The sequence below is a fragment of the Podarcis pityusensis genome (assembly GCF_964106645.2).
Source record: "Podarcis pityusensis genome assembly, chromosome: 2".
Taxonomy (NCBI): domain Eukaryota; kingdom Metazoa; phylum Chordata; class Lepidosauria; order Squamata; family Lacertidae; genus Podarcis; species Podarcis pityusensis.
In genome coordinates, this window is record NC_138029.1 from 57,487,560 (window position 1) to 57,512,540 (window position 24,981).

At 44.6% G+C, this 24,981-nt stretch overlaps 1 protein-coding gene across 3 annotated transcripts in view; it reads left to right on the forward strand.

The window, feature by feature from the left end:
• The first annotated feature begins 467 nt into the window (after positions 1 to 467).
• The window catches only part of FNIP1 (folliculin interacting protein 1), an 86,747-nt gene continuing 62,233 nt past the window's right edge, over positions 468 to 24,981 (forward strand). For all 3 annotated transcript variants that reach the window (XR_013983434.1, XM_080997103.1, XM_080997104.1), the window contains exon 1: positions 468 to 704. Coding sequence is in view for 2 of the 3 variants with exons in the window: in XM_080997103.1 (XP_080853229.1) it covers positions 610 to 704 (95 nt within the window). In the remaining variant the exon portion in view is untranslated. The remainder of the gene's footprint in view (positions 705 to 24,981) is intronic.

The following is a 24,981-nucleotide window of genomic DNA, read 5'->3' on the forward strand; positions in this document are numbered from 1 at the left end:
CATCTCCAGAGTGGCTCAGGAGTTCCACATCCTCCAGGGTCGTGGAATTCCAGTCGGGGTGTGGGGAGGAAAACCAGACAAAACTCCACAAAGCCATCCCATCCAAAGCGCAAGGAGCACTCGGGCGTCCCCATTCCCGTCTCCGTCTTAGAATGCGGCCTGTTTCGTGCTCAGTAAGCTAAAACTCAGCGGATCGGAGGCGAAGTTGGCGGGAGAGCCCAGGCCGAGCGCCTCCCGCTTTCCTCCCTTTCCCTTCCCTCTCCTTTCTTGCACCAAAACATCCCCAAGCGCCGCCGCTCCACCAAAGCCAAGCAGGGATCGCCGTGTTCCCCACGTGGGCTGGGCCGGGCCGGGCCGCGCGGCCAATCGGCTGCCGGGAAGCCCGCGCGAAACCCCTCCCGCCCGCCCGCCTCCCCCTCCCGCCGCGGCTGCTCCAAGTGATTAATTTTTGTCATATGACTGTCACACCGAATGGAGTCGGGTTCGCGGAACTAGCCGGCCGTCGCAGCTCGCGCGCGGGGAGGGGGGAGATCGCTGGCTGGCTGGCTCGCTGGCTCGCTGGCTGCTCCGGGCTTGGCCCCGCCGGGGCGAGAGCGGCGCGCTCCCAAAATGCCGCCCACACCCACCTTGTTGCAGAAGCTCTTCAACAAAAAGAGCGGCTTGGTCTCCCCCTGCAAGGAGCCCCGGGAAGAGTGCGTCTTCAGGTAAGGGGGCAGGCAGGGGGCGGGTGGAGCAGGGGCTGGGGCTGGCCCTGGCTTGGTTCCGGGGTCGGATCGCGGCGGGGCTGATCCCCATCCCCTCTCTGGCTTGGGGGCACTGCTTGGCTTGCTTGCTGCTCTTTGCGGAGTCGCCCTCTTCGCCTACCATCCGAGCCACGCCGCCGATTCTTCTCTTCCCCATCCCTAACTTGACAGATCAGACTCTCCTTCTCTCCCAGCCTCCCCCCTTTCCCCCCCAGGAGGAGGCGGAGGGGCGGGCGGGGAGTTTTCCTGGCACCGTCTTGCCTTGGCGGCCACACAGTCGATCTGCCTCCCAGGCGGAAATCACACGGATGTGTGTCTTCGCCATGCGCCAAAACTTCGCGCAACGTTGTTTCTACTTTTTGAGGAGCTCCCTCTCCCTCCTCTTCCTCCTACTCGTGCCTCTTTCGGCCTCGGAGGATCGTGGCCGTCACGTGCGTGCAAAGCCGAGTACCCTCCCCCCCCCAAAAAAATCACTTTCTTGAGTTGCAAAAAGAGAAACGACTCCCCTCAAAAAGGGAGCCACTTCCCCCTGCTGCTTCTCAAGCTCTTCATTTGGGTTCTGTTGGGGAAAGAAAAGAAGAAGACCGGCTCTCTCGTCCTCCTCCTCCTTTCCCGGTGGTCAGTTTCCTCCTCCTTTCTTCAACTTCGAAGCACTAAATAGACAATTAAATTAAAAATATATAATATGCCATCTGCACACGCTCGGCTGTCTTGAAAGTGGAAGCAACGACGCTTGACTGCCTGGCAAGACCCACCTTAAATCTTAAGGAGGGACAGAAAACGCGAACTGTCTGGCTGCCAGTGTAGTGTAGGGTTACCAGAGAAATCTGCTTGATCTTGCCATAACAGAACCCTGCCTGGCTGGGCGAAGGTACCGAATAAACAGGCTGCAAGCCAAGGATGGTTCTGTGAAAGCCCTTTGTGCCTCTCGGAAAGTTCCCTTTGCGTCTCGTTTCCCTTAGTAATAATAATAGAAACAAAAGGTACATATCAGCTCTGTGACTGTGCAAGAGACTTGCCACTGAACTCTTTGAGCTTATGATATTCTTTCTTATCCTTGTGCCTGTTGATGGTCCAGTACAATCCTAGATATATGCTGCTTATATTTGGGTCGCAGCAGTAGTCAGAAATTGAATTACTGTTGGCACCAATATTTAAGCACTGAGATCAGAATATTACTTAGAAGCCTTTCCATTGTGTACTCGGCCAAAATTGTTTCTGAATGTCCTGTGCATATTTCTTGGACCTGGGTTCTACTGAGTTCAGCAGGAGTGACTTCTAGGCCTTAGGATGCAAACCTATGCACCCTTACGTGGGAAAACCTCACTGAATTCAGTGGGACTTATTTGTGAGTAATGAAATAGGGAACTGGGCTGCACATGACTTTCACAGATGAGGAATAGTATGCTGTTGGTGTTGAGTCTTCTATCAGCCCAATTCCACTGCTGCTGGAAAAGAAAGTTAGTTACCAACTTTGAATTTAGTATTAGAAGGCTGATGTGAGTGGAAATCATTTGCTTAAATTACATAACAGACAATACTACAGTCTTGTAGAGGCTGCTAGATGTTGCCACTGACTTCATTTTGACGAAGATTTCACTATTCCCACAAAATTTCTATTTGACATTCGCCACTTGAATTATTTTCATTGTCTAGCCATTTCGTTCAGTTAAACTATATTTCAAAACAGAAAATAGATTGCCCAAAGGCTTCTTTGTGGAACCACTTACCAGCTTTGTTTAATTTTATACACAACCGTGTTACTGTTTGTTGGCACTGGGTGGTTGATATCACCTGGTAATACTCTACTGTGCCACCTAGTCTTCAAGAACACCTAAATTAGCCCAAACAGTCAATCCTAGCTGCATCTACTCAAAGGTGTTTTATAAGCAAACCTAATACTGTATCTATCTGGCTACTTCTAGTGCGCCTTTTTATTAGAATATCAGTATGCAAATGGGAATTCCTTAATGATGTGTGAATAAACATGCAGAAGTCAATGAAAATTGTTTTGGAGGTTGACATGTTAAAGTCAGTGTTTAAGAAGATACATTTTTAAGAACATATACTTTGAAATAAATATTTCCACACATAAGAAGCAAGCGCAGCTTTTAACATGTTATGTATTCCTTTCATGGCTTGGTCATGTATTCTGTGGTTTCTGCTCTCCCATTTGGTTCTCACCTTTTCTACTATATTTATAAAGTATTTTCAGGAAAGTACTTTGCAAAGCATGCAAAGCCGTTTAGCTATGGTGAAATACTAGCTAAGCATCAAAAGATTTTCATGTACTTTATAGGCTATGTACTTTTCACAGTTGTAGATATTTCAGAGGTGGCCCTATTAAAAGGGCGAGGTGGTCTTTTGGATGACAATATTGTCACTTACTTAGAGGCATGTGTCTATCACCATCGGAGGATGTTTGGATCTTCCGTATTAGGAATCGCATGCAGGTCGTTGGAAATATACATTGGGTTGAATCCAGACTTCATCTTCTGCAAATGGAAAGACTCCTGTCCATGGAAGGCTCTTGGTCCAGTAGAAGGATCTTGCAGGTGTAAAGCGGGGGAGGTGACTTTTGCTGATTTTCTCTTCCCTCGATGCCATTTCCCATCCTGTTCTGGAGGGCCCTCATGTCTCCACATTTTTTCTGAGCATGCAAGGATCTGTAAAGGGAAGGGGGAATCGACAAAAGTCACCTTCCCCACTTATGCTGGAAGGAGCAAAGCTTGGATACAAGCCATCGGTTACATCTGCTGAAGACATATCCTGCCATAAACATTGTGCACTTTATTTTAGTCTCATTAAATAAGGGGTTGACATTTTTATTTGGTTACAACCGATACCAAAACATACATAAGTAAGGATGGACTTGAGGGCCTACATAAGACTTTCTATCTGCATTAAGTTATTAAAAGTTTGTTTTCTACCCATAGATACAGCACAGTTATATTAGTTAGGTAGCACGTCATGGAGAATAGGTCAGTCGGCAGTTATTTAGCTGTGGCAGCCAACATTTCAGAGGCAGCATAGTCCTTGGTACCAGTTGCTGAAGAAAGGCAACAGGGCATGAATTTCTTGTCCTCACCATTGAAATCAGAATATGAGACTAGTTCCTGTATTCTTTTCTAGCTATTTGGTGGTTATTGGTGTGGTCGCATATCCTCAGCAGTGTATTTATTTCACCCAAAGAAAGCACTGGACCTGGCACAATTCTGCGTGGGGATGTCATCTGTGGTGGGCCAAAGTATTCTGTCAGTGCGGGACATGCTTTTGACAGCATCTTGCAGCCAAAGAAAGTGTTGAGACAGACATCCATGTTGTAGAAGAAGACTCCAGGAGGTGTGTGTGTATCATTTGGGGTGTCTCAAATCCATTTTGGAGGTGCACACCTCCAGTTCCTTATTTCTTGCTGAAGTCTGTGTTGTGCATTTTGAGTGTTGAGCACATTGGGGGAAATTATTGTGAAAGGGACAGTCCTCCATTCACGGAGATATATGATACTGTGTAGATACTTACAAACATTTTTTAAAAGATGTTTTGCTTGAATTGTGATTTAAAATGTGATACAAATAAACAACTGGGAACTAGGAGTAATCAACTTCAGCACCGTAAAGCATTGTAGGGAAAGCAGCAGTGTGGTGTGGGGCTTAGTGCGTTGGATCTCAGGGGCGGATCTACATTCAGAATCTCGCTTAGCCATGAAACTCATCGGATGACCTTGTGCCACTCACCATTTTTTAACTTAGCGGGTTTGTTGTGAGGATAAAATGGAGGATGGGTGAAGGAAACTATGTATGCTGCCTTAAGCTTCTTGGAGGAAAGGCAGGATAGAAATGGAGTGAGTAAATGTTGTAAGTGGATGAGCCAACAAGGCATTTCTTACGTTTTTGCGTTTGGTGCAATGCTTAGCATCCTGTAAATCCCTCATCAATATTAGCTTGTTGTTGTATAACATATTAAAGATCAAGGATATTAAATCATTCACAAAGTAGAAGTGAGTATTCCAGCCAAGTCCTTGCTTGTTTTTCTCATTCTTCCAGAGGAAGAAGGAACAGCAAGACATAAATTGCAGTAAATATCCAGATGTTAAGGTGGCTCCTTTATTTGGAAAGATCATTTTTCTTAAGAAAAATAGCCATGCATTGCATAAACTCAAGGTGGCTTGGAGTAGCTGTTGGCATTTGGATTGGGTAGGTTATTGACAAAAGAGTACAATCAAAATTATTATTGGAGGCCTTTTCTTTTACCTAAAGGATACTGGGTATCCTGTTATTCTCTCCAGTACAGATTTTTACTTCCCTTCCCCTGTCATCAGAACTGTTGCTTATGAAATTTATAGAGCAGTCCTATGCAAGTTTACTCAGAAGCAAAGCCAACTTTGTGTAGTGGAGGCTACTCCAAAAAATTATTGTTAAAGCCTCAAGGATATGTTTTAGTTTTGTAGCTAAACTTACAAACCCACGAGCCCAGGTTCAGAGCTAACACTAAACCAAACCATGACTTAGCCCCAGGTAGTAACATAAGTAATTTGCACTTCTTGAAACAATGGACAAAAACTTCCTTCAAAATCTGCACTTCTCCAAATTTTGCAGTGCAATTCCCCAACCAAATAATGTGTTCAAGAATGCATACGCTAGTGTGTGCTTCAGAATGTATGTATTAGTGACAGCAATGTTTAAACACGTAGTATCGTAGGGGAAACTTTGCATTAAAATGTATTTTTAGGCAAAATTGCGGTTGAAATCTTTGCCCTGAGAATCTGCAAATTAGCTGCTTTGTGCTAAGCCACAGTTTGGCCTAGTGTTGCATGCGGATTGGGGTCGTTCATGCATGGCTAGTAAGCGGGAACTCAGCTGACTTCATTGACTCGCATGTGGGTTCATTACTTGATTAAGAGTTTTTTGGTCGCTGCATAGTGTTCCCTTGAAGCAACTACCCGAGATGTTATGTTTCAATGCATTTTTCTGAAAGTGTTTAGATTGCTTCCTGGGTATGCTCACGAGCCAGTTTTATAGTTGTTCTAAGCATGTCCTTCATCAATGCTCCCTTCCCCCATTTTTCTTTACCTGATGGCATAATTTGTTTTATTATTTGAATCCCCTCAGCTGTTTCAAGTCAGGATTCACCCTTGAGGGCACAAAAACTCATAGTACGCTAAGTCCAAATTTGTGTTATTGAAGGTAGGCGAAAAATGTTCTTACACTTCCTTTTAAAATGGCAGACACTGAAATACTTTTGTAAACACCAGGTTTATAATAGAACAGAATTTTCAGACGGTCTGGTAGTATGTTCTGGCTTTTTTAACAAATGACAAAACTTGCGATCAGTTGAAGAACATGTGCCCAAAGTGATGAAAAATGCTTACTTTGGGCTGGGTTTTCCCTTCTTTATTTAAACATCTAGAGTTGCACCCAGTGCTGCAGTTCTGCTTGTGAAACAGACTCCATGCAAACAACATAACTTCCTTTTCTTCTCCTTCCAGTGCTCTGCCATCCCCGCTTTCAAGGGCTGGAGAGAGGCACTAGGAGCAGATTCAGGGAGTGCTTAGGTAGAGGAGAGGAAACTGAAGTCCTGTGATGTCAACAAACCATAGTCTACTCTAGACTGGAGGCTGGGGAAGGGCAAAACTCAAAATCTTTCTGGAGTGATTTTGACAGTGAGCCTACCTATGGGCTCAGAAAGAGAGAGAAGGTGGGGGTGGATCCTCTGAACATACGTATATTTTCCTCCTTGCTCAATAGAGCCTTCTCAGATGCAGCAGAAATCACCAGTGCCCCAGGCTATGGATTCTTGGCTGGAACTCCAATAGAGGAAAACAAAAGAAAGCTTAAGCATTTTATTCCACCATCACCACCCAGCTTTCATATGTTCAACCCCACTGTAATCCTACTTCCACCCGGAATATGGGCATTAAGGCTTCCGTTCTTTACTTACTTACCTGGGAATAAGCACCACTGAAGTCAGTAGACCTCTCATCTGAGTAGACAAGAAAGGGACTGCACTGTAGGCCTGGTAGCCTCTGAAATGGCTTCTGTTCCTTCTTGCCCCTTTCCTATACTTTTACCTCAGTTGTGGGTGAACTGGCTCCAGGAATATTGTGGACCTTTGTCCAGGGATGTACCTAGGGATTGGCTTGGTTGGCCCCTGCCAAAAGCGCAGGCCCAAGGGCGCGAAAAAATTGCTCCTCTTCACTCTGGCTCGGAGGGTTTAGGAGCCTGACTGTCTGCACGCTTCCTGGGCCGCTCCACCACTGCACGGCCTGGCAAGGTGTGCAGGCTTCTCTGGGCGCCTTGGTGGAGGAATCTGGTCTCTGGCATGGGCTGTTGCAGTAGCCCTGCCAGTAGGGATAGGGTGGGTGGTCTCAGTTGGCCAACAGCGCTATTAGAAGTGTGAGCAGAGTGCCCAGTAGGGCTCAGAGGGAAGAAAGAAAGACAGTGGGCAAGAGTTACAGGAGGAGGGAAAAGGGAGGGAAGAAGGAAGGAGGCAGAAGGGTAAGCAGCGAGTGGAAGGAGGGAGACAGCAAGGCAGACTGACAGACCAACAGAGAAGGAGGAGAGGCAGAGCAGAGCACAGCAGACCCTGATGGCCTTGGAGGAAGTCACTGGCAGAGCGTAAAAGCAAACTTTCTGAGTTTCTGGTCCATGGGCTCTCCTGGCTTCAGAGCTCCTTGCCAAGGATGCAAGGGCACCTAGGTAGACCTCTGTCCCTGTCCCCAGAGAGTGGTGCAGAAGTCGTTCATGAGGCAGCAAGGTAACTCAGGAATACTTTGATTAACTGCGCTTCAGCGGCATTAAGCTTTAAAGGCTGATCCATTAATTAATAAAGCAGCTGAAGCATCACAATTAACTAAGGCACACACTTACTTGGGGGAAAGCTTGCTTATAAATGGGTTGTGCAACGGCTCACAAACCAGTTTGCCCAGGGGCTCACCTTATCTCTCAAAGTCGCCAAAGGCTCTTTCTTCCTCTCTAGGGAATAGGCTGCGCTCCTTTCCCTGACTTCTGCTTCCCCTCCCCCTCCTTTTCACAGACGTACAGGAGGAGAGAAGTGACTCAGTGCAGGCTCCTCATTAAGAGCTGTACCTGTCTCCCCTTTTGGGGAATTCATAGAAGTGCATTTCCTTCAAGCGTCTCACCGCTTTGAGCAATAGCAAAATGCCTGACCTCTAATAAATGCTACAGCGATGGAAGCCAACACAGCAGAACCACTTCCAGCATTTCGCAAAAGGAATTAGAAGTTGTGTCCAAAGCATGGGGTTTAACGTTTTTCTTCTGCCTCAAGGGAGGGGAAAAAGTGAAACTGACTCATTTCATACTTCTGACTGTGGCTGGGTTCTCTGACTCTCACTATCATCACCATCCTGCTTTTTCAGTCAGGTCTCAGGGCCTGAGTTCATCACAGTGGTCATGAGTTGTTCTTTCGCCGACGTGTGACACTATGCCATGTCGTCTGTGTTATCACTTCCTTGTCTGCCTGTGTGGTTTACTAAGATTGGACTGTGACATCTGACACATTTGGGCTGCTTGCAGTGCATTCTGCCTGCATCGCACAGCTCTTTAGTTCAGTCTCCTTCCTCTTTGGGGTATAAGGCTCTTTCAGAAGAGGCTGAGCCAAAGCAGCAAATCATTTGGGTTCCCCTTTTACCCTCCTAGGACATTGCGAACAGTCATAGTGGCACTTGTAAGATAAGGCATAGATGCAACCGTTTGCCCAGCACAGACACTATTTCAGTATTTGCTTAATGGAATAAATCTACTTCATGCCTTTGCCTAGAAATTTGGTTGCTTTTTCTTCTTGCTGTGGCCAGACCTACTACAGTGGTACCTCAGGTTGCATACGCTTCAGGTTACAGACTCCGCTAACCCAGAAATAGTACCTCGGGTTAAGAACTTCGCTTCAGGATGGGAACAGAAATTGTGCTCCGGCGGCGCGGTGGCAGCAGGAGGCCCCATTAGCTAAAGTGGTGCTTCAGGTTAAGAACAGTTTCAGGTTAAGAACGGACCTCCGAAACCAATTAAGTACTTAACCCAAGGTATCACTGTATTGGGCAGAGTGAGGTGGTTGCATCTGGTTACAGGTGCTGAAGGTGGGAACTTCAGTATGTGCCCTACCAGCCTGCCAGAAGCCCCCTAAGGTACCGTATTTTTCGCCCCATAGGACGCACTTTTCCCCCTCCAAAAATGAAGGGGAAATGTGTGTGCGTCCTATGGGGCGAATGCAGGCTTTCGCTGAAGCCTGGAGAGCGAGAGGCATAGGTGCGCACCGACCCCTCTCGCTCTCCAGGCTTCAGGAAGCTATCCACAAGCCTTGCAAGCCCGGCGGGAGTTCCTGCGGGCTCACAAGGCTTGCGGGCAGCAGCCTGCAGCCCCGGCAAGTGTCTGCAAGCCTTGCGCGCCCGGTAGGAGGTCCCGCCGAGCGCGCGAGGCTTGGGGCGCCAGCCTGTCGCCCGAAGCACGGGGAGCCCTCCGGAGAGTGCCCCGTGCTTCGGGCAGGTGTGCGCAAGGCTTGGGGCGGCAGCCGTGGGGTGGGGTGGGGAATAATTTTTTTTTATTCATTCCCCCCCCAAAAAACGAGGTGCGTCCTATGGGCCGGTGCGCCCTATAGGACGAAAAATACGGTAGCCTGATGATCTCAGGTGTACTGAAGGAAGATGCTCCCCCATCAGTGTTGAAGTAACTGCCAGTCCAGTTAATCTTTGATGGGGGAGTGGAGAGATAGAGCATCAACTTATTTTCTTGTTTTCTTTGGCATTTTGTATTTAGCACTTTGCAGTAGTACAGGTATAGTACTACTTGTTAGCTTTGACCGGGGGCAGGGGCAGGGGGGGGGGAGCCAGTACATGGACACCTCCCCACACACACAAAAGGTGCACAATAGAAAAATGAACATGCTAACACAACTCATAGCAGGGCTATGTAACAACACTGAGGAACCTGTACATGCTGGAGTTTATTTTATGTTCTTTCTTGACTTTGGGGCAAATAATCTCAGTCTGCGGGGAGTTGAAACACTTTTGACTGCAGTCCTTTGTACACTTACTTGGGGGTTCTGAGTGGGTCTTACTTCTGAGTAAACATGCCACAGGTGAGGCTGTTAAGCTATCAGGAGTAGCTATTCACGCACCCCTTTCCATTGTCCGTCCAAACAAGCAAGAGGCATTATCAGATCTCAAGGACACATTCCATCCATGCAAAAGCACTTAGGTGCAAGGCTGGGCCAGTGAGGGATCTGGCTTGGGGAGAGTTCCCAGAACTAGATAATGCTCTGAGGAAAATTATTTCCTTATGCCTCCTTTGGTTTGCTGTTATGGGAATGATTCGGTTTTTATTGTCGGAAATTATTTAGCTCTTGTAAAGTCACTCTGTTAGTGGGAGCAGCAGCGTGTTCCTTCCTCCTGGAATAACTTGACCTGCATGACTTGGAAGCTGAACGTCCATTTCCTTACCCTTTTGTTTGGGTCCAGGTTTTGATTTTGTTTTTTTAATGCTGCTTCCGGGTAAGTTTTTAAGGGGGAGGGCGGCGGGAAAGAACTGGCAGGATGGTTTCATAATTACATAAGACCGTTCTCCTCTTGCTGCATTGTAGCTGAACGTGTGTGAGTAACTCAAGGAAGGAGCCACTAATTTGATCGGGATTACACTGGATTTACATGTATGATCAGTGCAAGTTAGGAAGGGTGTACAGAGTTTTGTCAGTCAAAAACAGGAAGCAACCTCAGCCGTTTTGGGTGTGTTCCCAAGATCTCTTGATATGGATTTGGTTGCTCTTAACACACACTATTCTCCCCCCCCCCCCCCCCCCGTTCAGGGCAACTAAAAGACTGCTGTTGTTGAGATGTGTATCTCAAGTGTATTTCTGAGCAGTGAGCACTCTTTATCTTCCAAACCAGCCTTTGAAATTAATTCACTTACCTTGATACTGAATCCATTTATGGATTAAATATTGATTTCTCTGGAAATGCTAAAAAGAGATCAGTCCAGCCACAGTTTTGCTGTTTTATGTCCTGTTACTCTTTTAACTTACACCTCTCCCACTGAGAGCAGTGTGATTGATGTTCAGTAGGCACATTGACTCATTGTTATGAGAGCAGTACCAGCACCACTCCTTCCTGCACTGATGAGGTAGCGTGAGGAGCTCTGGACCACACATGAGGAGTCCACGTTGACTCCTTCCTTTGGAAACACCAACCTTCAGGAAATTTGATTACTTCTAGCCTGAACAGGAGTCCCCTGCTGGACTCTTCCTACATAGTTTTGGGCTTGTTGCATTACCCTACAGTGCTGGCAGTGTGAATAGTGGACCAGTTCTGAATATTGACTGGACCATGTCCTCAATTTGCATGGGCATATGTATGAAGCATAACTATTCCGTTTCCACTGACACAAAAGATTGCATTCAGAAGGGGCTTCCCCTTTGCAAGTAGATCCCTGGTTTTCAAAAAGCAAGACTAGTTCTTCTGTTTAGTGACTAGTTATTGCATGACTTTTATTTTATCAGACCCTATAAAATACCCTGCATTTCCGTAGCTTAGCTCTCAGTGGGGATAGATGAATCAGTCCATTTAAGTTTCATTCAGTGTGTCATCTTCACAATCATAAATTCATTTCACACCACTGCTGCATGTGCTCACGTTTTGTTTTTTAAAAAAAAGGACCCCAGGAAAATCCATACACATTTTGGTGATCATTTCTCCTAATATACATATTGCGTGTGCGCAATTATGCCTGGCACATGTGTTTTTGCTAAGCTACACCAATTTGTAGGTATTCTTTGCAAGGAGAACTGCATTGCAAAGAAGTATGCATTTGAAGGAGACCTGATTTTCAGTTTGTGTATTGGTTTGGGAAGTGTTTGCGAATATCTTAAGCCACCCATCTCAAATTCATTGGGTGGAATACAGCATAATACTAAGCATACACGGAACAAGGTCTGCACATGATCAATGAGATTTCCCCCCCTATCCTCACCCTGTGTGCCTCCTAAACCTGTTCTGGGGTTTTCTTCAGCCCTCCAAAGCAGATTTAGGGGGCATGGTGGGGGGGGGAACCCTGTGGTATGTGCAGACCTTACCATAAATTCAAATGCTGTTGCCTGTGACATTTTATTGTTAAATACTGATGATAATGCATTTCCTAAGCATCGTCAGTAAGTAGTCTTGGCTCACAAGAGATCCATTTCTCAAATGAAGCTGTTATTTCTTAGGCACTGATTCCTAACAAAGAAAACAGACTAATTCAAAATTCAGTAAGTGGGCATTCCAAGGCAGACAAATTGTCCATTGGAAGAATGCAGTGAGCCCTAGGGGGCTGGCATCTTTTCATTTTTATGCTATGGTTTCCTTATCAGTTTTCATGCAGCTTTCTGTGGTTCTGCTGTAACATGTCTTGAATCAGGATATGGTGGTGCCTAGTAAGCTGTTTGCAGAGCAGGACTGCCTCCTCCCTTTCCTGAAGCCAAGGAGGCAGCTGGAGAGTTCTTACTTACAGTGATCAGGGAGGGTGGAGCCCTGACAATTGAGAGCTATTGTGTCAATGCAATGTGCAGTGCTGATCTGATCTGCTCAAGGAGTAGTTGAAACAGCTTAAAAATGGTAGTTTTCAACTTGGATAGCTAAGGAGGCCCATAGCTGCCTCTACCCTCAAAGTTAGTCCACTGCATCATTCTGTTTTCAGGCTGTGGGTTCTCCCTCCACTCCGCAAAAAGGTATTGCAATCCCATGGATGCCAGGCTTCTGTTTATATATATATAGAGAGAGAGAATATGTAATCTGCGTTCCTCTTTCTCTAAATGTTTTAATATAAAATTTCAGCCCTTTAAAAATCTAGCAATTGAAAAACTAAGGCCTGGTTCAGATGTAATAGGAAACCATGGTTTCCTGCCATGAGAGCAGACTGTGGTGGGCTTCTCTTTCTGATTTTGAACTAACTGCAGTCCCCTGTGACAGCCAAACTTGGGGAACTGAGGTTTGAGTAAACAGTGATTGTAGAATAAGCCAGCATCTGAAAACAGAATTTGATTCTGGCTTGTTCAAACTAACCACAGTTTTCAAATCACAAATCCTAAGTTCCAATGTCACAGGGAACAATGTGTAGCTTAAAATGGAAAGCGGAAGCTTCTGGCATCCTCCTTGTGGATGTGAAAGAGTAGCAGAGAGAGTGAGAGCCTGAGGCTCCTTATATGTTATTTTCTGATACAGCTGAACTTGACCAATGTATCTGAGTTTCTACTTACAGTGGAACCTCTGGTTACATACTTAATTCGTTCTGGAGGTCCGTTCTTAACCTGGAACTGTTCTTAACCCGAAGCACCACTTTAGCTAATGGGGCCTCCTGCTGCTGCTGCGCCACCAGAGCACGTTTTCTGTTCTCATCCTGAAGCAAAGTTCTTAACCCGAGGTAATATTTCCGGGTTAGTGGAGTATGTAACCTGAAGCGTATGTAACCCGAGGTACCACTGTACTTACCTTCAGTTTGTATTCTTTTAGAAGAGATACTGCCATTTTTAGTTGTGTATTTTTAGTTGCATGAAGGATACAGTGTTGGTAGTCAATAGATGACAACAGACCATACAAATATAGACCATACAAATTCAGCTTAACAGCCATGTATGGTAGTCCTTCTGGATTGTATGTAACCTGCTTCTGCTTTAAGGTCATTTCTTTTCTGGAATGGGCCAGCAAGTAATTGAGCTTCTGTCAGCACTGTAGGCTTTTAATGATGCCTCCATGTATCTAGATGACACATTCAACTATTAACCTTCCTTTTAATGCTACCACAAACACCCATACCTTTCATTTTGCTCAATCTGCCATTGCATACATTTGATATATAGCGGACAAGGAAGGGAAGCCAAATCCCATTGAGCTGCCACCTGTTTTAGGTGATTAATGAACAAACCGAGGAAGTTCCAACAGAAGCTTAACATTGTGGCACATTGCCCACTTACGCTGGGGTTCCATTTGGCTGCCTCCCACCCCACCCCAATCCCCGCTGTGTCCTGTGATGAAGTGGACTTTCTTAAAGTCTTCATTCAAGACAATGGCCCAACAGTCATCTTCCGAAGCCTTCATTTTTAAACCATTGTGCTGCAATTCTTATGCCTCAGGGAGGTTTTTTTTGTTTGAAAATGGGCTGCATGCACCAGGGAAGTGGGACATAAAAGATTTATTGGCCAGTGTGTGTACTGGCTTACCTGAATGCTTGTATTTTCAAACAGATCTTTTGGTCATGAATAGTTGTGATTGTTGAGGCCGGGATATTAGAAATCTGGATGAGACGTCACACAGGCTCACAATGAATTACAATAGGCTAGTGTACATTATTGAGAGAAAGGTTAATTTAAAAAGTACCTTGATCTAATGATCATGATTTTGTTTTTCATGTGTATGAGTAGACTTTTTTATTGTACAAAGTTGGCAGAGACAGCACTGGTTGAAAAGGGAAGGCTTGTGCACGTGGTGGAAACCCAGATGTCCTGCAAGCAGCTGTGTGACATTAGAGTTTTAAGGCATATATTTAAGGGATTTGAATGGGACTTCAATAAGAATGCATATATAGAGTGTAACATAGCTTTGCACACTTCCCATTTAAATCAGATGGGCTTACTACTGGAACAAGAATTGATAGCAGCTGTAGAATACATTCTGGTATCTATGCAATCATTAACCCCATTCAGAAGCTGTAATTGTTGATGTGATGAGGGATGGTGGAGACCAGCACTTTAACTCCATCCCCTCACTGCTGTCCGCATAGCTTCCATGAAGTGGTGGGATAACTTCTAAAGTGAAGAGTCTTATCATCTTGGGATGGGCTCCTTGTGCAGTCAAGAACCCCGTGTCTTTGAGGGTTCTAAATTGTACAGGGCACCCACACAAGGAATTAATATCAGAGATTCCCCACCACAGGAATTTATATCAGGGTCCAGGTAGGAACATGCACAAGGTCATGACTCTTCAAGTACCCTAGTCCTAAGCCCTTTAGGGTAAGGTTACCAGACGTCCCCATTTCCCAGGGACAGTCCCCGTATTTACAAATCAGTCCCCTGACAAAATCCATCTATTTAGTAGGAAGTTGAAAGGTGTCCCTGGATTCACTGAAAAAAATCTGGTAACCTTACTTTAGGGCTTTCCTTCTCATGCAGATGATAAAGTCCCATCACAAGTATAAGTTTCATGGGTCTCTTGCTGTCCCTCCCTTTCTGTTATTCTCTCCACATCTTCCCATTTGACTTTTTTGCTCCTTGAAAACAACATTGCATGAACTGAAGTATTCAGAAGACCCGCTTTTTTTGCCCCTGTTTCCTCACATAGCCCATGCTTAGGAAACCTGCCTTGGCCTTTTCTCTTCTTTGTGTTCTTAAATGCTATTTAAGTGACACGCTGCTTCTGCCCAGTAATAAGGGGGCACAGAGTAATTATGTCATCCAAATCCTTTTGAAAGAAGGAAAAGAAAACATCCAGAGTTTCGCGAGAGGCGTGACGGTCATAGGAAGCTGCCCCTATGCCAAGTCAGATCCATCGGCCTGTCAGGCCTCAGTATTGTTGACACTGACTGGCGATCACATTCCAGGATTTCAGACAGGAGTCACTCTCAGCCTGGAAATGCAAGGGATTGAATCTGGGATCTTTTAAACGCTCTACCACTGACCTTCAAACTGTTCCTGCCTCTGTGCCATCTTGCCTTGCCCCCATTAACACTACCATATGAACAGTTCCTTGTCGTGGCTTTGTTTTGCTTTCCACAGCATAGCAGTGCCAGCAGCTTTCTTGGGGTTTCCTGTCTGCCCTCAAATGGCCAGGAAAACCCTGCTCTGCTGGTGTTTCTAAGCTGTGGTGACAGGAAAGCTAAATATCCTGCTGCTTTCCCTAGGAATACAGTGAGTCGCTTTTTCATGTGAACCCCATCACATTTCCTGAGAACTGATGCCAGCAGCTCTCAAAATTGCCTGCCCTGGTGCTCAGGAGAGGGAGGAAGAAAAGACTGCTAGGAGCTGCCATAGCCATGAGTGTCTCGTGAAGTCAATAATAGCATGTTGGCCTGAGATGACATTGCTTTGAGCAGCCTCCTGCTGTGGTCACAAAAATGGGTGTGGTGTGGTTACATTTTACATATGGAAACAGTTTTTTATTCTGCAAATGGTAATTGTTACGTAGAGGGAAGTGCAGTTCTTAAAGTGCCTTGGTGAATGTCACCCATAATGATAAAACTAGGTTGAAACTGGTTATTTGCTGAAGCATATTTTTGTAAACATTGACATGCATGAGATGTAGTGAAATTTGATGATTTTGATATATAGGTTGCATCTGCACCATACATTTAAACCATGTGAAACCCCCCAAAGAATTCTGGGCCCTGAGGTCTGTTAAAGGTGCTGAGAATTGTTAGGATCGTTAGGAGACCACTATTCCCCTCATAGAGCTACAATTCTCAGAGTGGTTTAACAGTCAGTCCTTCTTCCCAAGGAACTCGGGGGGGAATAGCATATTTCAGGATCTGTGTGGGTCCAAACCACACACCAACACAGGCTTGGTGCTTTTGAATTTTCTAACTCGGGGCTTTCAAGAGGCTTGATCTTCAAGTGGATAACTAAACAGCCTTTGCTACCAGTGTGACCTTGTTTTTTTAAGGGTTCTTTAAACCAGAACTCAGGAAATGACAAAAATGCCACTAAGCGCATGTCCTACTTCTCAAGTCAACATCGTGATGGATAATCATAGCGTTATAGGAAAAAATATATAAATGGTCTGCTGGTTCTAGATTGTTGGGATTTTGTAGGATTGAATGTTTTGACTTTGTTCTTGGCTATGTGCTCCTCCGTATGATGTCACTTGTTCTTGGCTTGTTCTGATGTCCTTAAGGTTGCATAACACTAAACTAAGTACTTTCTTTCTGTGTCTGTGCTATATTAATCTTACCCAAAATAGTTTCAGGTCACTTACGATATCTTAAATTGGAAAAGAGTCAAAGTTTCCTCTTCTGGGGAAGCTGAGTGGTTAATAGTGGAAGTTTAAGCTATTCAGTAGTTGAGTTGAAAGTGTATATAGCAATGCTACCTTAATGTGGCATATGGCATTAAGTTACTGGACTCCAGGGAAGTTAGTTATTTAAATTTATTTTCCCACCTGCACATCTACCAGATAAGGGTAAGTCTAGACAATAACTTGTGTTTTGTTTGTTGCTTGCAAGATCAGTTACTGACATTTACACCAGTAGGGTCTCCGCATCACCCTGTCTGTACTACACGTCCCATGGGAGTTTTTGTTTTGTTTTGGTTTTTGTTTGCAACAAAAACAAAAACATTTTGCTCGTTTGTACATTTGGTAAGTGCAGAAGTCTTGTGGCCTTCTGCTTCCTGCCTGTATGGTCGTGCTTGATGGCGATTTGTTCTATTATATTTTTTATATAGACCAGCAGTGGACAACCAGAGCGCTGAATTTTCCCCAACCAAGCTAACGTGGGAGCTGGGCTCCCTGGCAATGATGCCGTTATAGCTCAGCTCAGGAATGTCCAGTTCAGCCTCTCTCAACCTTGGGTCCCCAGATGTTCTACAACTCCCACCATCCCTGACCACTGGCCATGCTGGCTAGGAATGATGGGAGTTGTAGTTCAACAACATATAGGGACCCAAGGTTGAGAATAGCTGGAGAGACTAGTTCCATGACCTGAAAAGTCTGTCAACCTGCTTCTTGGCTGCCATTGGCCGCTAGGGACATCATGTAGCCCCCTTTTTCTCTTTTTGCATCATGGGTGCAAAGAGGTACATGCCGCGATACTGTCACAGCACCCATTTTTGTTAGCATTTGTTACAGGGGAAGGGATTAGATGGCCGTTCTGTTTTTTTACTAACATCTAGGTTCGCTCTGACAGGACTATTACCGGAGGAACTGTTGTGTGTCTAAACTTCTGTGCTAAAATATTCCTAAGTCCTGCATCCAGAGCTTCCTAATCGCGCAATCAGAATAACTACACATGACCCAGTCAGAATGTTCAAATGCTGGGCAAATACTCCAGCCAAATGGAAATGCTTCTCTTAAGTCCTGAGAAGTTTAGTGGGAGGAGAGGCCAGCACATTCCTTAACTGCAGCGGGTCCTCTTCTTTTATCTTTCACACATCCTTTGCAATTTGTTTTGCTCCATAACTGGGAGCAGAAGGCTGCTTGGAGTTCCAAGAAAACTGAGGGACATTTTTTGTGTTGAGGTCAAGGAGGCTTGTGCAGTTACCTCTTATTTTCCCTATAATTAGCAAAACCGGTAGTCAAATAGTATAAAACATTTTGAGCCTTTAGGGAAGTGAAGGGCATAGTAAAGAAATAGTTTTAGCAGAGAAGTAAGTCTCCCGGTGTTCAGTGGGGCATACTCCCAGGAAAGTGTATGTAGGACTGCAGCCAAAGAGCCTGAAGCCCGACTTTACAGTTCAAGCAAATCAATTAATAAACGGTGAATCAAGAATAAAAGGAGAAGGAGTTTTTCCAGGCAAGAGGATAGGGCTGTTTCGGGGATTTGTTTGAAACAACAACTAAAGTTGCAATCCATTCACCGAATTTCCCTCTTCTGTATTCCCTAATACAATAAACTGGCAGAACAGGCATTGCCATTCCTTTGAGGTTAGACCTTGCATCCTTGTTTGCTCAAGTCTCATTTGTGTCTCATGACTGAATGAATCAACACCTAATGAGGCAGTCACATGAGGGACAGAGTCAACCAGGACTCATAGGCTGCACGTTGTAAACCTTGGAAGCACCCTGCTTGCAACTTGCTTCATCCTTGTGCCTGAAAGCTTGGGTGGCAACCAAATTCTGTCTTTTTAATTCCTCCCTCTCTTCAGTCACCACCTCTGCCCCAAATCCACTGATTAACTTTATCAGTGCGGAGAAAAACTAAGGTCAATCTAGCAATGCCAGAAAAGTCCACATAATTGAGCATCCTTGCATATAGTTTCAGGGACCCAGGAACCTTTCCCACTGTACTATTTTGCTGCCCTGTCTAGTACCAATGAGAATTGATTCCAGAAAAGTAAACATGATTCACCAGTTCCAGCAGAACTAGGGTCATTTCAAAAACCATGCTGCTTTATAAAAAAAAATTGTAAACCACCTCCAAGAGGACCTACAAAGAATAAACATGGAAAGGCAAACAATACAAGTGATAAAAATTCAAAACAAAGTCTTAGCATTTCATAAGTATTAAAACCAAGTACATTTGTGTTGCTGCCCAAAAGGCAAAGAACATTCCTCACAAAAATGTTGAGAGAGCAAGAGCAAATACTAAAGTAGCAGATCCTCCTCCCAGGCAGGGTTGGGGCAAAGCAGGTGGAGAAGCTTGCCCTTGATTACTTATTTCTCCCCTTAGCCAAATGAGTTGCCCCCAAGCATCTCCTGCTGCAAACAAGAGCCTTCAAGTTCTTGAAGCAAATCCTCATTGGTTCATAGGAGGTTGCACCAGGACAGTGTCTTGAAGTACGGGCTCTTAAAGTAAGATAAACACATGCATGCACAGGTCAGACACATGACAATGCAACTATTTTCATGCTCACTCCAGCTCTGGTGTGCCTATGAATGCATAATGGTTGGGTCCAGTTACATATTGTATGCAATATGCCTGCAGCCACTAGCTCAATGAACCAGTGGTCATCATGCCCCATATTTCCCTCGGTGTCCTATATAATCTCTTTCCTTGGCTGTTGTTCTGCGAGTGCCATCAGCTGGGAAAGAAATACTGTGGAGGTAATGTATATTGAAGACCTCTGTAGCAGAGAATTGGTGGTGGGTTTTGCATTCCATTCAGAATTCCATTTGCCTGCCTTTCTCTGCAATGTGCAATACTGCGAGAGATTTGAAGTCGCTTCAAATATTACTATGTGACATCTGTAACCACATGAGTGGAGATGGGTGGTTGGCTCCAGCCTCTAACCATATAATTAAACCCAGGGTTGCTGTACTTTTGCAGCTGTTTCACAATCTGATGAGATGGGCAGGCTGGGTTTAGCCATGTGGTCCAAGGAGTCAGGCATCTCCTTCAGATGGTTACAGGTACCACACTTAAGTTTTTATGTGCCTTCTGGCAGTAACCATGGCAATGAAAGCAGAAACAAACAACAGAGTTTCTCCTTGCATTGGATCTCTTAAGTGTGGGCTTGTGGGAACTTATGCCGTGTCTCCAGTGTGGTTTAAAAGAGTCTGGAAGTCTCTAGCTTAACAGCAGAGCACAAAAGTTGCATGCCAAAGGTTCCAGCTTCAATTCATGACAACTGCAGCTAGGGTTGGAAAAGACTTATCTGAAACTCTAGAGCAGAAGTGAGGAAACTGTAACCCTCCAAATGCTTCTGGACTCTAGCTTTCACCATCCCTGATTATTGCCATCTTGTCTGGGCCTGATGGGAATTGGGAGTCCAACAACATCTGGTTCCCCATCCCTGCCCTAGAGAGCCACTGATCTAATGGAGCAGTGGGCTGACTTGATATAATGCATGTTTTATGCATTTCTGACAGTTGTGGTACACAGGGGCTGGATTGCTGCTTTGTTTTTGCTTTCCACCCAGCCCTGAAGACTGGGACTTGCAAAACTTAATTTGCGACTGTTAGTGTTCAAATAGTCTACAGTGGTAGCTTGGGTTATGAACCATCCTACTTATGAACGCTTCAGGTTACGAACTCCGCAAACCCGGAAGCAGGTGCTCTGAGTTGCGAACTTTGCAATGTGCATATCCGCTTCTGGGGCCGTGGAAAGCCTATGTAGGGAACGGGCGCCTCGGGTTAAAAACGCTTTGGGTTAAGAACAGACTTCTGAAATGAATTAAGTTCGTAACCTGAGGTACCACTGTAGAAGAAAAACACCAGCTTTCTCAGTGGAGGCTTTCAATAACTTTTATCTCAGTCCTCAGTCAGTGAATTGTGGCCTGGTTTTCACCATGTATTTTCTTTGACCACACACAAAGATAAACAATTTGGGAGGCAACTGTTAAAAAAACAACCATGACCACAGCATCTGGAAAAAGAACTGGCCGTTTAATCATGGGAACAACTGCAACTATATAGGAGAGCACTTGGTTCATACACTTGGGTGCTCAGATCCTGGCTTACTAGGCCGTAGTTTAGCAACCATTTCAAGCAATGGGACCACACGCTTCCTCTTCACCCCTCCCTTTCACTTGCCTTCTCCCTCCAATGGTGCTTACATCCTGTTTGAATTAAACATCTGGTTTCATTGCACCTGAGAAAGGGAATTTTAGGTGGATGCCAGTTTTAGCAACCAAGATCTTAAACTAAGTTCAAGCTGTAGTTTACGATCTTGGTTAGTAAATAGACATTAAACCACAGTTCTCCATCTCAGATGTAACAGCAAACAGCAGGAGGGAGCCAAGATGAGGGGCAAGGAAGGGTCCAGTCCCATTGGTTGTTTGCAATTGTTAAAATGTGGTTTGATGGACCAAGAGTGGAGTATTCAAATCAGCTTGTTATGTTTATTTGCATAAATGTATGCCTAAGGAAAGTGAGAGCTGTACATGTGTAGAAGGAAAAGTTGTGAACTGATGAGGGAAAATATGATACTACATCATCATATATGTACCTTAAAACCAAAAGGACATTTTAACGAAACACATCCAATTAACATGGCTCAAGATTGACATACCCACCTTAGTCCTTGACTTGTGTCTGCTTCTGGTTATGAAGAGAATGCGGGGTGTGTTTACTTAAATGTAAGTCTGATTAACCTTAGTAGGATACCAATACACTTTTATTAGTTGGATACTTTCAATAAACTACAGGGGTCATCAAACTTTTTCAGCAGGGGGGCCGGTCCACTGTGCCTCAGACCTTGTGGGGGGCCGGACTATATTTTGAAAAAATATATATGAATGAATTCCTATGCCCCACATATAACCCAGAGATGCAGTTTAAATAAAAGCACACATTCTACTCATGTAAAACCACCAGGCAGGCCCCACAAATAACCCAGAAATGCATTTTAAATAAAAGGATACATTCCACTCATGTAAAAACACTATGATTCCCGGACCGTCCGCGGGCCGGATTTAGAAGGCGATTGGGCCAGATCTGGCCCCCGGGCCTTGGATTGCCTACCCACGAACTATGTATATGGGTATGGTATATACCCATGTATATATCTTCAGCATATACTCAAATCCCACCTTCCATTAATTGTTGCTTTTAAAATTGAAGAGCACAGCATAGACTTGATTGCATGTTTATAATCTGTCTTGTGCCAAACTTGATGAGAAAAGACTTTAAGATGGTGTTTCTTTCCAATTTGTATTGAGCAATACTTTGAACTTAAGGGAGAAACCACAACTTTAACAATAAAGCTGAAGTTGATGATGCTTTTTGAGAGACGAATGGCCTGGCCATAAAGCTAAGCTATGGAGATAGTTTGTTTAGCTAACCATAAGTTGGCCCACAGACGATCAGACAAACCATGACTTGCATCTCCAAAGCATGGCTTGTTTTCCAGCTGCTCTTTACTCATGCCTTTGCAGCTTGGTAAGCATGTGGGGTGGTGTTGTTATTTAGACTTATGACACTTCTTACCTAAAATGTCTCCAGGCAACTGACATCCAAGCGACTTAACAGAGTAGGCAACTGATGTCCACAGTCATTTTTAAAATGGCAAGTTTTAGTTGAGAATTGTTGTTGTTAATAGTAGTAGTAGCAGTAGCAGTAATAACATCAATATTGCTTCTTGTTTGGTGGTGCTGGTTGAAATGTAAGAGCTAGTATCATATTCTGTGCTTCTAATAGTGTCAATTTACCAACACTCTGTAACCGTCTCTTTCCAAATCTGACTGACAAATACTTGTCTGGAGATTGATTTGCTTCTCAATTATCACCTAGTCACAAGTGCAGTCCCTTTAATCAATTATATGGGTAGAGATTACAGCCAAGGAGAGCTCACAGGCTTCCATTAAGCCAGATCACTTTCGGAGGAAAGGCAATTTTCTCTATAAGATTTGATTAGTGATCAAATCTTGTGCTGCAGGGTGTGTAAAATTATCCCTCTGCAAACAGGTTGGTTTTCCAGTTCTGACCACCTCTGCTGCATGGTTTGGGCTCCATGGGTCTACGTCTTTTGTGATGCTTTTACACTGAAGCAAAACTGTTAATGCACAGTGCTTTAAGGGAGAGTTCACACTCTGAGGGTGAAGGAGAAAGTCCTCTGTGTGACCACAGAGTGGCACCCACAGGGAACTATCAGCTATTTGACTTTCCCAGTCCTACCTGCAGTGGTGGGGTGGTAAATTTTGTAGGGCAGGAGCTTACAGATGTGCCCCCAAGAAGAGTCCAAAAATGTAGTCAGCAATATTGATTCCTCTGCATACACATACACTCTGCAACCCATTGTAATACACAGTACCCAACTTATTAGGATCAGCATGACAGCCATCCTAAGCATAGTTTCCTGTAAGACTCCCGCCCTGTTGAAATCAGTGATGTTTACTTCTAACTGCATAGATTCAAGCTGTGAAACGCACAGAAGTGACTTACCTGGGGGGAGCTGCTGCAGCAATAACCACCTTCTAGGGGTATCACTACTGATTAGCAGGGGGAGGTGCAAGTCAGCAGTGAGGTTGGGGCCACGCAGGTACAATAGAGGGCACACCACATTGGCTGTGCCGCTACACCAGCTTAATCTTTCACCCACAGCCTCTGCCCTCTTCCTTTTGGCAAGTGGCAGCGTCAATGCTGCCTGGAGGCTATTGCTGCCACTCCAAAAACACACCTGACTTTAGCCTTTAGCTATGAATTAGATATATTTCAAATAAGTGTTACTATTTAAGCTGCTAGCCTAAAATAGGAACACCTTCAAATAAAAGGGAAGAAGAATCTAGCCTCTGATTATTTCCCACATATTCTGACTTCCCCCCATGCTAATCTATCACAGAAAAATGTGAAAGCCTTGTTATTACTTAAAGGCATTCAGGACTGTCAAGTTACCCTGGTTTTCCAGTGGATGGCTTTGTTGTTCCTGCTCTGTAAAAAAAAAGGTCCCAAAGTTGCATTCACCAACATTTCCCTCTCCACTATACCACTACCTAAAAATGAAGAAGTGTGTTTTTAAGCTGCTTCATAAAAGTAATCACTGTGACATGTTGGCAGATTTCCAGAACTGGGGCACCACCACCAAGAAGGTCCTGTTTCTCCAGTATTGCATGTTTCTCATGCATTTCTTCAGGCACAAACATGGGCACATTTTCACACTCGCGTATCCGTTTCATGTCCATTCCATATGCACCCTCAATTCCCAGGGAAATGCACAAACGCAGATGCTTGTCCACAAAGAAGCACATCCTTACAATGATCTCAGCAGGCCGAGTTAATAAAACAAGAGGGAAGCCTCTGGATTCCCCCTCTCTGCCTCAGGTCATCAAATCAGTCTTGGAAAGAAAGTACAAGTACTCTCCTCTTTCCTTGTCATAGGGTCAATACAGTCATACCTTGAGTTGCGTTTGCTTCACATTGCGTTTTTTCAGGTTACGAACACGGCAAACCCAGAAGTGTTTACTGCTGGGTTCGCCGCTTTGCGCATGCGCAGGAGCTATCTTCACGCATGCGCAGGAGCAATCTATCTCTCTCACACACAGCGAATCAGAACTCTACTTACAGACTTTTCAGGGCACAAGTGGTACCCCGGAACAGATCACGTCTGTAAGTAGAGGTACCACTGTAGATGAAATCTTTTTCCTTGGAGCAGGATGGATTGAAAGCCACTATCAGATGTTTGCCCAGTTCAGTTCTGCTGCTGAAAACAAATTCTTAGGTTCACAATATACTCAAAGGCATACTCATGGTTTGTTTTTGTTTTTAAAAAAATCTAGTTGTACTGTATATCTTTTGCACCTGGCTGGAGTTGATAGATTTTGGGATTCTAGTAATAAAAGACATGTCCACTCAGTGCCAACCCTGGGTTAAATAAACCTCTGTTCTGATCAAGAGGTGGCATCGTTGTTGGCCTCCCCACTAACTCATTTATGCAAATTGTTGCTTATGAAAACAAGAATAGTAGTTTGTGCAAATGAGGGCCAGGTGAGCCATATCAGTGGCCTTTACTATAAGGACCTATGCCTGCATCTTCATTTGGTCCACTTTTGCCCTTGTTTCTCAACAAAATATTTATTTTATTTTTACCAGCAGCGTGACTGTTGTCTGGTAAAACGGGTTAGGAAATGAAAACAGAAGGGCAAGCAATGAGTTAAAACAGAGTCACCTGAATTGTACACAAAA